Raw genomic sequence first — 13,720 nt, forward strand, 5'->3', positions numbered from 1 at the left:
TCCCCCTCCCATTCCTCAGAAGTCATATCCATCATGGGCCTCCTGCAGTGCCACAATGATGCCACCCGAAGGTTGCAGGAACAGCAACTCATATTCCACTTGGGAACCCTGCAGCCCAATGGTATCAATGTGGACTTCACAAGCTTCAAAATCTCCCCTTCCACCACTGCATCCCAAAACTAGCCCAGCCTGTCTCCGCCTCCCTAACCTGTTCTTCCTCTCACCCATCCCGACCTCCATTTCCTACCTACTAACCTCATCCCACCTCCTTAACCTGTCCGTCTTCCTTGGACTGACCTATCCCCTTCCTACCCCCCCACCTATACTCTCCTCTCCACCTATCTTCTTTTCTCTCCACCTTCGGTCCACCTCCCCCTCTCTCCCTATTTATTCCAGAACCCTTTCCCCATCCCCCTCTCTGAAGAAGGGTCTAGGCCCGAAACATCAGCTTTTGTGCTCCTGAGATGCTGCTTGGCCTGCTGTGTTCATCCAGCCTCACACTTTGTTGTTTTATTTTTAAACTCCACTTAGGTCAGAAACTTGACTTCTGGTTGCTTGCATTTAGCAGTGATGTGCTCAGGGGTCTGGGATTTTATGGTAGCTACCAGCTTGCTGATCTAATCGTGGGGGGAGGGGTGATGCCAGCAAGGACTTGTTTAACTGTCTGGAGGTGGCTGTCCAGCAGCTGGCCAATTTGTCAGTGCTCCAGGTAGCTTTCCTTTGCATGCTTGGTTATGGGTACTGCCAAAGGTCACAATGTAATGAATTCAGCTGCATTAAAGCCCCGACCTCCTATTCCCTAACACAGCAGAACCTTGGCTGCTTTTACAATTTGCAAAAAAAGGGTAGCAATTGCTTCCATGCTGAAGTGGCCTCTTGGTCACTATTTACTACTTTCAAGCCAGCCTTTTACATGGAGACCCTCCCCATTGACCTTAACTGGAATGTAAATAGGATTTTAAAAATCTTTAAAGGAGTGCCCCGGTCTAAATCCCAAAAGGTGGAAACTGCTTCTCCCACTCGGTAGGTGCCTCTGGGACAGTTCTGACTTCCAATTCCTTGCATCCAAAGTGAAAATTCATCCCTGAGCTTCAGTATGAGGTAGAAAGATAAAATCATGAAATTAACAATTGTACTGACACATCATGCAATATCTAAGTAATGTAACGTTTTTAACATAACAAAGAATCTCAAGACCACTGCATCATGGTTACAGTTAAAGCATAGCAAAGTGTTCTTGCAGTTGCTTGATTAATTGCTGAGTGTCAACATGTTCTGGAAATGCAGCTGCTGATTTCTGCGCAGCTATATAACTGCTCTGAAGGTCTCCAACCTGGAAGGGACAAACAGATGCAAGTGTAATGTAGATCATCCATCAAGATACTACACACGGGCATATGTGCAAAGCAAGTATTGGCAAACATTCTAGTTTTATTCAATTCCTAAAGCAAATATCAAGGTTTAAATCTGCATTTTTAGCATATCAGCAAGAGAATAGTCTTTATTGGTGTCATGCAGTTTCCTCTGTTGGAGCAATTGCAGACCAGGTGACTGTTTTGCTGAAAACCTCAGATCATTTGTAAGTGACTTGGCCATACCAGTACTGGACTGGACACTTGTGTTCTGTAGACTATTTTCCATGGCTTTGACAAAAGCTTTGATTTTAACTCTTTTCCTCAACTGACAAACTCTGGGAGTAGAACTGACCATTACTTATCATTATTGACCTGGCTGCCTTCCTCACATATCCAAACATTAATTGACTCTTTTGAGCAGGTCACTGACAGGGAGGGAGTGGGATCTTTAAATACACTGATCAGATTTTGTATGATTATTTCTATAAATTAGTCATTGGTAAATAACTTAGAAAGTAGAACTGCTTACATTTTTAAAAGTTACAATTACATGTGATGAAACTAAGAATACAACAGCTCTGAGGGGCTCTTGTGTGCATGGTAACATTCCTACTTCTGGGTTAGAAAGCCTGGATTCAAGTCCTGCCTGCTATAGAGACAGGTCATAACACATCTGAACTGGTTGATTAAAAATATCTATAATAGTTATAACTGTGATGTGACTCACAGAAGGGCAGGACTGGATGTTAAATATTCCTGGGTAAAGGTGTCGATGCAAGATTATACACTCTGGTCCTTGACTCTTCCAAAGGGGGAAACAACTATCCCTTGTCTATCTTGTTAAGACACCCCCATGAATCATTTCTCTTTCAATAATTATCCTCTCATTCGTCTAAACTCCAGTGAATAAAAGCCTAAACCACTCAACCTTTCCTTAAAGAAAATCATTCCATACCCAAAATCAACCTAACAAATTTTCTCTGGACTCCAATGCCAGTGTATCTTTCCTTAGATCAGAGGGGTGTGTAGGAACACGGGATTTGGGAATATGGGTACATAGGTACATAGAGAAGTGGCAGATGGAATTTAACCCTGAAAACTGAGAGGTGATTCACTTTGGCAGGAAAAACTTGAAAGCAGAATACAGGATTAACGGAAGGATTCTTGGCAGTGTGGAGGAGCAGAGAGATCTTGGGGTTCATGTCCACAGTTTCCTGAAAGCTGCCACCCAGGTGGATAAAGGCGTTAAGAATGCGTATGGTGTGTTAGCTTTCATTAATAGACGAATTGTGTTCAAGAGTCATGAAGTTATGCTCCCGCTATACAAAAGCCTGGTTTGGCCACATCTGGAATATTGTGTCCAATTCTGGTCACCTCATTACAGGAAAGATGTGGAAGCATTGGAAAAAGTGCACAGAAGATTTACAAGGATGTTGTCTGGAATGGAGAGAAGGTCTTACAAGGAAAGCTTGAGAGCACTAGGGCTTTGCTCTTTAGAACGACAAAGGATGGGAGGTGACTTGATAGAGGCGTACAAAATTAACAGACGTATAGATACAGCAGACAGCCAGAAACTTTTTCCGAGGGTATTGGTAGTTATTATGAGGAGGCAAAGATTTAAAGTGAGTGGAGGTAGATATAGGTGAGACATCAGAAGTAGGTTCTTTACTCAGAATGGTTGGGGGGTGGAATGCATTGCCAGAGTGGATAGTCGAGTTGGCTTCATTAGAGGCATTTAAGCAGCTATTAGATAGGCATATGGATGATAGTATAAAAGGTAGGGGTGGAGGTTAGATAGACCTAGGATTAGGATAAAAGTTCAGCACAACATCATGGGCCAAAGGGCCTGTACTGTGCTGTACTGTTCTGTGTTCTATGTTCTATAAGTTATTAGAGATGGCAGGACAGGTTGAGGCAGATAGTGGCACAAGGATAACAGGGACATAGCATGAGAGTATGGAGGTTACACTGAACTCAAGACACTAGTGCGACCTCAGCTAAAATAACGCATCCAGCTTTGATACACTTTATGAAGGATGTGAAGATAGTGGACAGAGTGTAGATTAGGGTTTATGAGAATGGTTCTTAGGATGAGGAATTTTAGTCATGAAGATATATTGACGAAGTTGGGTCTTTTTTTTTTGAAGAGAAGGCTGAGAAGACATTGGATTGAAGCATTCAAAATCATGAGGGGTCTGGACTGAGTAAATAGGGAGAAAAATGTTCCCATTTGTGAAAAAAATAAAGAATGAGGGCACTAGGCTATAAACTAATTAGTGAAAAACGCTAGTTATATGATGAAATCTGCTTTTCATGAAATGAGCTGTTAGGGTTGGGAATGTGCAGCTTGTCCCTACGAGCCCGCTTGTGTAGTTGCCACTGCAACGTTTCTATGTAGCTTATCGCTTGCAGTGTTGGTCGAACCTCCACGCAGTTCCCCCTGGTAACGGCACTGGACGAGAGCACCTTTGTCTTATCTAGCTGAGGTTTTAGCCAACAACCGGTGTTCTGGTTGGTGTTGTCCCACAGTCAGAAGTACAGGTCTAGCTTGATCCTTTGCTGGCTAATACGAACCACATCAATAAGATCAAGGCATCCGTCTCAACTCAGACGGAAATATTGAGACCCATAGTTCCCTATCCTATCTCACTCGCTGAAGGCAAGCTAAAGCGGTTAGGGTATAGAAAGGAAGAAGAGATAAATAATGTTGTAGAATCATTTGATATGATAGATCAACCCATGGAGAAGGAGATAATAACAAGGGTTTTCTACAATAAAAAGTACAAACAAAACGGTAGTGAAATATCAGAGCATCGAGACGTAGAGCATGGAGACGTATCTGGGTACAGTAAAGTTGTTGAGCCACCCCAAATTAAGACTAGAGAAGAGGTGATACTAAGGTATCCAGTAGATATGTTTGTGTGTAATGTGTGTAATGTTGTATGTGCTACAATGGGAGAATATAGAGTCCATAATAAGAAGAGGCATGGTATCAAGGCTGTCAGGATTATATGTAGTAAATGTGGTAAAGTAGGAGAGTATCATTCTATTGCCTGTCACTACCCTAAGTGTAAGGTAGAGAGTAGAGAGGGTAGTGAAGCAGCATTTAAATGTTCATTGTGTGATCTTGGTTTTAGCACGAAGATAGGACTAGGGCAACATGAGAGACACAAACATGCAGAAGTGAGGAATCAGAAGAGAATTAATAGCGTAAAGCAAAATAGTGGAAATAAGGCCGGAGGAAAGAGAAAAGGAATATGGACAGAAGAAGTTGTTTAGTTGTTATTGCAACTAGAAGCTAGACATAGTGGGGAAAAGCAGATTAGTAAGAAAATAGCTGAAGGTTTAGTATCAAAAACAGCAAAACAGATTGCGGAAAAGAGAAGAGGTCTTAAAAACGTAATAAATAAAAGAGCAAAGGAGACTACGTCTAGGAATAGCGATGGTGTAGAGTCAGAAGAACTAGAAGAGTTGATAAGCGATAGTAACGAATTAGAGGAATTGGGTCAAGAACCGGTGAAATTGAACAAGGATGAATCTCTGAAGTCCAGAGCTAATACAGTGGATGAAATGTTAGATTAATTAGAAAATTATATTAGAAAAGGTGACCATCATGAAGTGAATAGGTGGATTGAAATATGTACCGAGAGATTATTGGTCAAGAATTGAAAGGAGAACATAGGGGAAGGGGAAATGAGTAAAAATAAGACTGGTAAGGAAGGGAATATTCAAAGGAAAAAGGAGAAAGGGAAATGGGGCCCAAAGGAGATACGCCATAAAGAAAGCTAAATTCCGTGCAAGTCAACTGTTATATAAAACAAATAGAAAGCAACTTGCTAGGGAATTGATGGGAGCCCCTCCTGGATGTATTAATCAATTCACTGCAGAATATTTGATCGGTGTATTTGAAGAAAAGCTGGCTTGTTTTAACGACAAAGCAAATATGGCAAGGTTTAGACCTTACAATGGAAATAAGGACTATGAGAGATTAATGATAGATAAGGACTATGAGAGATTAATGATAGATATAGACAATGAAGAAGTTGAAACGGCCATTAGTGAATCCGACCCCAAAACTGCAGCAGGGGTTGAAGGACATTAAGGATATACATTTAACGAATGTCACTTGGCTCCCACGTCTCTTCACCGCATGGCTGAGGGCTGCAGTAATTCCTAAGGTACTGAAACAAAGTAGAATAGTACTAATACCTAAAACAGATGACCTCGACAGTCTCAAAGATATAGATAACTGGCGTCCTATTACAATAGGCCCGATTTTATTACGGATTTTTACAAGAATTATAGCGAAGAGACTTAGTACGGTAGTGCAGTTAAATATTAGACAGAAAGGATTCTTGGCAGGGTCATCAGGGTGTTGTGAAAATATGATGATTTTAAGGAATATTGTTAAAGGAGCCAAGAAGCTTGGTGGGGATTTGGCAGTAGTTTTTGTGGATATGGCCAAGGCTTTTGATTCAATAGAGCATAAACTACTTGCTAAAGCATTGTGAAGGGTATCGCTGCCGAGAGATTTTATTCAGTTAATGGTGGATCTTTATACTAACAACACGGCAGTGGTGGAGGGTAATAAGTTGAGAACACCCCCCCATAGCAATTAATCATGGTGTGAAACAAGGAGACCCTTTATCTCCTATGTTATTTAATATTGCGATGGACGCTCTGATTAGTACGCTTGAGGAGCTAGGAACGGGAGTATCAATGGAGTGGCAGGGTGAGACTGTCAATTGTACCACATTAGCCTTCGCGGACAATATTGCTCTGGTGAGCAACTCTCATAAGGGTATGGCGAATAATCTGAAAATTGTACAACGGTTTTGTGATAACACTGGCCTTAAAATCAATATCCGAAAAACAAAAGGCTTCCATTTTCAATATAAGAATAAAACATTCTTATATAATTGTATGAAGGAATGGACTTTAGGAACCGGAACTGTGCAATATGTCAACCCTGGAGAGTATGAGAAATATCTTGGAGCTATGATTGATCAGTGGATAGGCGTGCGGTTGAAAAACTGGGAAGGGATTTTGGAAGAATGGACAGTAAAACCTACGGAAAGCAGCCCTCCGACCGTTACAGAAACTGAAGATCTTTTGTATATATTTTATACCTCGGCTATACTATCATTTGGTCCTGGCGGAAGCATCGCAGAATGTTTTAAGCAAGTTAGATTCTTTTATTCGTGGTTTTATAAAGGATTTTTTACATCTACCATCATACATAGCTAAGGGATAATTTATGCCCGCAACAGATAAGGGGGTCTAGGGATTCAAAGATTGGAGATACAAGTCCCAATTGCAATTTTGAAGAAAAGGTTGACATTGGAGATGACAGACGATATTGTTATTCCGGCGTCCTTTCAGTTTTGCCATGAAAGAAATATCGAGGATATCAGAGAAGTGATGAAACTGAAGACGATGCAGAAAGTGTGGCCGGTCAGGTGGGAAGAGCTAGAATTGGAAAACAAGAAGGGATGGACAGAGAAAAGTCTGAGCTCGAACTACCGGGACTGGAGGAAGGTTGAATTATGCAGATGGGAGTCATTACAGTGCCAAGGATTGGGAGCACAGTATTTTAAGAACGATGATATCTCTAATACGTGGATAAAGAAGGCCCCAAATATGAAGACATCAAAAGGTGATAAATACTTTACTGTTGCGTGCTAATATTTACCCCACACATACAACTTTAACTCACAGGCAACCTGTCTGCAATAAAACTTGCCGGAGATGTGATACTTCAGTAGAAACGCTCCCACATATAAATCGAGATGGTGTCCGGCAGTTAAGAATATACGAAGAAAAAGGCACAATAAAATAGCGGGGAGATTATACAAGTTCGCGAGTAGATATGGATGGAGAACTTTTGTGGAACCCCGAATAAAGGATACAGATGGTAAAAAATGGAAACCAGACCTAATCTTCCAGAAGGATAGTAAGGTGGTGGTTGTGGACATAACAGTATGATATGAAAACAATGAGGAAGCCCTAGAAAAAGCATGGGAAGAGAAAATTTCAAAGTATAGGTATTTGGCAAGCAATATTAAGGAAATGATAAAAGGCGAGACGCCAGTATTTTATGGTTTTATAATGGGGGCACATGGCAAATGGACCTCATGGAATACCAAACTCATGGAAAGCCGTGGCATTAAGAAATTCCGGTCATTTGCCCAAGAGGTATCCAGATTAACTCTCTCATTGACTCTGGAACTTTTACAGGTTTTTAATGACATGTGAAAGATCACTTGGACTCTGAAAAACTCTGATAAACAAGCTCGCAGATTTTAAATTTTTGGTTTAGGGTGTTTATTTATTTTATTGTGTGTTTTTAGTTTTATTGGTATTATTGAATTTTAGATTAATTTTAGTGTGGTTTTATAGAGACATTGTGATTTTAATAAAGTATAGGATTTTAGTCACAGGTGGTGGGTAATGGGTGTTATCAATACACTTTTTCTTCAAACACATCAGATGATGGAAACAAGGTAAACTTGCTAACCTATGATGTGTCTCCCCGCTCAGGATTCCTGACCTGGTATTCTGCCACATGATAGGAAGAGTCGTTCCCTGCATAAGAACTGTAGTGGAGAGCTAGATAGTGGACTTAACAAGACACGTCGACGGGCGACGTAAAAACTCGGAAAAGACACTGATAGATACAGTGAGATTAATAGCGAAATGTTCCTGCCATCTCCCTATCATCTTTAATTCCCTCACTAATCAAGAACCTACCAATTTCTATCTTGAATACACTCAATAACTTGAGCTCCACAAGCCTTCTGGGGCAATGAGCTCAGATCAGTACAAATTTTTCTCCTCATATCAACTTCCAAAGGATTATTCTTTCACTCTGAGGCTGTGCCTCTGGTCCCAGGCTCTTCTACTGGTGGAAACTCTTATCCCCAACCAACGCTTCGAGCATCCCACCCAGACCAATTCCCCTATAACCCACCCAATCTAGGCATCCCTTAACACTATGGGGTAATGTAGCATGCCCAATCCACTTAGCCTGCACATCTTTGGGCTGTGGGAGGAAACCGGAGCAAACTCACACAGAGTGTGCAAACTCCACACAGACAGTTGCTCAAGGGTGGGATCGAACCTAGGACCCTGGTGCTGTGAGGCAGCAGCCCTAACCACCGAGCCACTGTGCCGACCTAAGTGAGATGCTCATTGGAGAGCTTATGCAGACAATGAGCCAATGGCCTCCTCCTTCAGTGTAATAATTCTGTGCTTGTATTGATTACCTTATCTGAAAGTGCAGCAAAGTTATAATGTGGTTCATACATATGAGGAGCCAGTGCTGCCGCTGTCTGAAGAAACCCCCGTGCCTAAAAATATAAATGAAGAATGCAGTCATGGAGTAAGTGAATGGTTTATTTCTAAATGATCTTTTTCCTATATAGGCATGGAAACTTTGGCAGCTCACCTGTTCATGGTGACCTTTGTGGATCTCCAGGACAGCTAAATTGTTATAAGCTTCTGCATGATCATTGTTGTTGGCTAGTGCCAGTTTAAAACATTGATAGGCTAAATTCATATCTCCTATTCCCTAAAAAGAAAGGCAACATGATGTCCAGTTACAAATGAAGTTTTATCACCCATAATCAGCAAAAACACAAAAGCAAGAAAACAGAAAAAAACAGATTTCTTGGCAGAGATTCACCAAAAAAAGTCACTTTTAGTCAAGATGTCTCCAGAGAAAATAAGGCTGTATGATACAGAAGTAGATTAGGCCATTCAGCAAATTCAGTCTGGTCCGCAAATTGATCTTGGCTGATATATGTTTCTCAGTTCCATGTTCCTGCCGTCTCCCTATCATCTTTAATTCCCTCACTAATCAAGAACCTACCAATTTCTATCTTGAATACACTCAATAACTTGGGCTCCACAAGCCTTCTGGAGCAACGAGTTCAGATCAGCACAAATTTTTCTCCTCACATCAACTTCCAAAGGATCATTCTTTCACTCGGAGGCTGTGCCTCTGGTCCCAAGCTCTTCTACTGGTGGAAACTCTTATCCCTATCCACTCTATCTAGGCCTCTCAGTATTTTGTAAATTTCAACAAGATTCCCCCTTTTCAGCCTTCTAAACTCCATTGAGCACAGACCCAGAGTTCTCACCCATTCTTCATGTTACAGTTGTATAGGACTTTGGTTCGACCAATTTGGAATACTGCGTACGGTTCTGGTCGCCACATCACCAAAAGGATGTAGATGCTTTGGAGAGGGTGCAGAGGAGGTTCACCAGGATGTTGCCTGGTATGCAGGGCACTAGCTATGAAGAGAGGTTCAGTAGATTAGGATTATTTATATTAGAAAGACGGAGGTTGAGGGAGGACCTGATTGAGGTCTATAAAATCGTGAGAGCTATAGACAAGGTAGATAGAAAGAAGCTTTTTTCCCCCCTCAGAGTCGGGGACTCAATTACTCAGGGTCACGATTTCAAGGTGAGACGGGAAAAAGTTAAGGAGATATGTGTGGAAAGTTCTTTACGCCGAGGGTAGTGGGTGCCTGAAACACATTGCCAGCGGAGGTGGTAGAGGTGGGCACAATAGCGTCATTTAAGATGTATCTATACAGATATATGTATGGAAAATAGGTGACAGGTTTAGACAGATCCTCTTAGATAGAAGATCTGGATCAGCGCAGGCTTGGAGGGCCAAAGGGCCTGTTCTTGTGCTGTAATTTTCTTTGTTCTTGACTAGTCCTTCACTCCTGGGATCATTCTTTTGCACATTCTTTGGACGTGATCCAAGGCTAGCACATCCTTCCTTAGATATGGGGCCCAGAACTGCTTACAATATTTCAAATGCAGTTTGACCAGAACTTTACACAGCCTTAGCACCACATTCCTATCACTATCTTCTAACACTCTCGAAAGGAATGCTAAAATTGCACTTGCCTTCCTAACTGCCAGCTAAGCCAACACATTAACCTTAAGAGAATCCTGAACCTGGATTCCTAAGTCCCTTTGTGCTTCAGATTTCTGAAGCCTTTCCCTGTTTAGAAACTAGTCTATGCCCTATTCTTCCTAGGAATGTGCATGTCCTCTCACTTTCCCACATTATATTCCACCTGCCACTTCTTTGCCAACCCTCCTAGCTTGTCCAAGACCCTCTGCAGCCTCACCTGTTGCTAACACTACTTGTCCCTCTGCATATCTTTGTGTCATCTGCAAACTTAGCAACAATGCCCTCAGTACCTTCAGCCAGAATGTTCATGTATCACATGAATAGTTGTGGTCTCCACACTGACACCTGCAAAACTCCACTGGCTGCCGTCCTGAAAAAGACCCTTTTCTCCACTCTGCATTCTGCTAGTCTGCCAATCCACCATCCATACTAATAACACCATGGGTTCTAATCTTATTTAGTAGCCTCCAGCGCAGCATTTTGTTAAAGGCCTTTGGGAAATTCAAACAGATCATATCAACCTGCTCTCCTTTGTCTAATTTGCTTGTTACATCCTCAAAGAATTCTTATAGATTTATCAGGTATCACCTTACTTGATGAAAGTTGCCAAATCATCCTTATTTTACCATGCACTTCCAAAACTCAGCAATCTCATCCTTATAATGGGCTTTAAAATCTTATCAATGACTGAAGTCAGGCTAACTATTCTATAATTTCCAGTCTTCTACCTTCCTCCCTTCTTAACAAGGCTGCTACATTAACTATTTTCCAGCTCCTTGGGATCCTCCTGACTTCAATGATACTTGAAAGATCAACCACCAATACCTGTACAATCTCCTCAGCTCTCTCCTTCAGAACCCTAGGGTGCAGTCCATCTGGTATGAGCGATTTATCCACCTTTCAGCTATCCTAGCATGTTCTCCTCAGTGGAGACCAAAACATTCATCTTTGATTTCTGATTCTTTTGAAGTTATGCAATGCTACTGATGTTTTTCACTGTGAAGACTGATACAAAGTATTTATTCAGTTTCTCTGCCATTTCTTTGTTCCCTATTACTATTTCTCTAGCCCCATTTTTCAGTGGTCCAATGCCCGCTCTTACCTCTCTTTTACCTTCTATGTACCTTAAAAACTGCTGTAATCTTTTTTTATATTACTTGCTAGCTTACTCTTATATTTCATCTTCTCCCCACTTACGTTTTCTCCTGGTTTTGAAAGGCTTCCTAATTTTCTTGATTTCCACTAACCTTCACAGCATCATACACTTTTACTTTTGCTTTTAAGCTGTCCCTGACTTCCATTGTTAGTCTTACTCGCCTTGACCTTCCCCAAGTATGTTTCTTCTTCCTTTGGATAAAATTCTGCTGTGCCTCCCAAAATTACCTGCAAAATCTCCTGCCATTACTGCTCCACCGTATTCCCTGCTAGGCTCCCCTCCCAATCAACTCCGGCCAGCTCCTCCCTCATGTTTTTGTAATTACCTTTACTCAACTGTTATATCGTTACATCTCATTCTAGCTTCTCAGTCTCAAAACCCTGGGTGAATTCTATCATGTTGTCCCTTCACCTCAGCCTCCTGAAGGAAGTCCGGCTCAGACCCAGAACTACATGTTTCCTTTGCGGTTCTACCACAAGTTATCCCAAAAATATATATATGTGAAATATTCAGATGGCTATCAGTCTGGCATTCTGGCAAATGTAGACTGCTGTCTCCAATATAATTAATTGTCTCTGGGATCTTGACAGACATTGTTTGCTAAGGAACCACAATATGGAAAGGACTTTAAGAATACAATCCAGTCTCACAGGGCTGCACGGTTGCTCAGTGGTTAGCACTGCTGCCTCTCAGCGCCAGGGACACGGGTTCACAAACAGTCAGGTGACTGTCTATGAGAGTTCGCATTTTCTCCCCGTGTGTATGGGTTTCCACTGGGTGCTCCGATTTCCTTCCACAGTCCAAAGATGTGCAGCTTAGGTGGATTGGCAATGCTAAATTGCCCATAGTGTCCAGGGATGTGTAAATTAGGTGGATTAGATGTGAGAAATGCAGGATTACAAGGAAAAGGTAAGGGGATAGGTCTGGGGTAAATGCTCTTTAGGGTTGGTGTGGACTTGTTGGGCCGAATGGCCTGTTTCCATACTGTAGGGATTCTCATTGGATTCACCACCAAAAGTATTTCAGAATCAGGAGACATGAGGTGAGCAGCTCCTTTCCTTCAGTAAGATTCCACAACTAACAATCCCAAAGCATTTTTGAACCTGCTGTTCTCAGATTGAACAGCCAGAAAGCCCAGTCACAAAAAAAAGAGGTGTTTTCCTTGAAAGGAGCTTAAGCAACCAAGACTAGCAAATGTCTAGAACTGTGTTGTTTTCACCAAATGAATTAAAGAACAGCTTCAAATTGACCTCTCAAAAATACCAGCTATCTTCACAATCTATCAAACTCAATTCCACAAATAATAAATATTAAACCATTATAACATTATCATGGCATAAAGCAAGCTGAAATTGCAATTTACCCTAAATAATTCATTTTAGTTTTTAAAAAGAAGCATTGAGATTCTTTATTGTGTGGAGCATGAAACAGCAGCATGCATCTGTTCTGTAAAATCATTCGTTTCCTTTTTGGAAATACTTTCTAATACTTCAATGCAATTAATTAAATAAATCCAGAATAAAAATCTAACAGCTAACATTGGTATTGACAAACCTATTTGAATATTTTAAAAAACATAATCTGGTTCACTAGTGTCCTTCGAGAATTCCGCCATTCTTATTTGAGCTGTCCTATATGTGACTCCAGGCTCATATGTCAAAATGTCAACACATCTGCAAGAGCAATTAGGGATTAACAATAAATGTTGGCCATGGTCAGAGATGCCCACATCTTAAGACAGCGTGGCATCTATTGAGGCCTCAAACGCTAACTCAAATCCCAATTACAATCCTGATGAGCTAGCAGTTCTGGGGCGGGATTTCTTGTCAATGAAAGTTTGAAACCTCACTTTAGGCTATTATTGACAATTAGTTTGGGTTAGGGAATGGGGTAGTGGACTCCAGTGCCTCATAACACAGCACAGTGTTTCAGGCAAAATGCAGGTGTTCAGATAAAGTTTGACTTCTCTGGCACTTATGGTTTAGCTTGGTTATTAATCTTCAGGTTGTATCCCATCATGTCAAAGCTGCAAGGTCAGCTGTGTTTCCAATGTGTGGATCCTCTACATGAGATTGCATTATTTTGTCCTGCAGGAAAAGAGGATGGAAGCTGATAGATTTTATTACAAAGCCAGGTGGTGAGATGTGTATTATTGTTGAGTGCAACTGTGAAATATATAGTGAAGAAGGGATCCAGTAAGAGATTGCTGGTTTGAAAGTATCACAGTATGAGAAGTAAATGATATTGGTGTCTGTCGTGAAGGCAATACAGCATGAG

At 41.3% G+C, this 13,720-nt stretch overlaps 1 protein-coding gene across 1 annotated transcript in view; it reads right to left on the bottom strand.

Moving 5' to 3' along the window:
• Positions 1–479: 479 nt before the first annotated feature.
• Positions 480–13,720, bottom strand: part of ttc8 (tetratricopeptide repeat domain 8) — a 60,011-nt gene continuing 46,770 nt past the window's right edge. The window contains exons 6-8 of the mRNA XM_059649459.1: positions 8,803–8,925; positions 8,621–8,704; positions 480–1,333 (exon numbers count right to left, since the gene is read on the bottom strand). Of these exons, the coding sequence (XP_059505442.1) occupies positions 1,217–1,333; positions 8,621–8,704; positions 8,803–8,925 (324 nt within the window). The 3' untranslated portion in view covers positions 480–1,216. The remainder of the gene's footprint in view (positions 1,334–8,620; positions 8,705–8,802; positions 8,926–13,720) is intronic.

This window comes from Stegostoma tigrinum, chromosome 10 (genome assembly GCF_030684315.1).
Source record: "Stegostoma tigrinum isolate sSteTig4 chromosome 10, sSteTig4.hap1, whole genome shotgun sequence".
Lineage (NCBI taxonomy): Eukaryota > Metazoa > Chordata > Chondrichthyes > Orectolobiformes > Stegostomatidae > Stegostoma > Stegostoma tigrinum.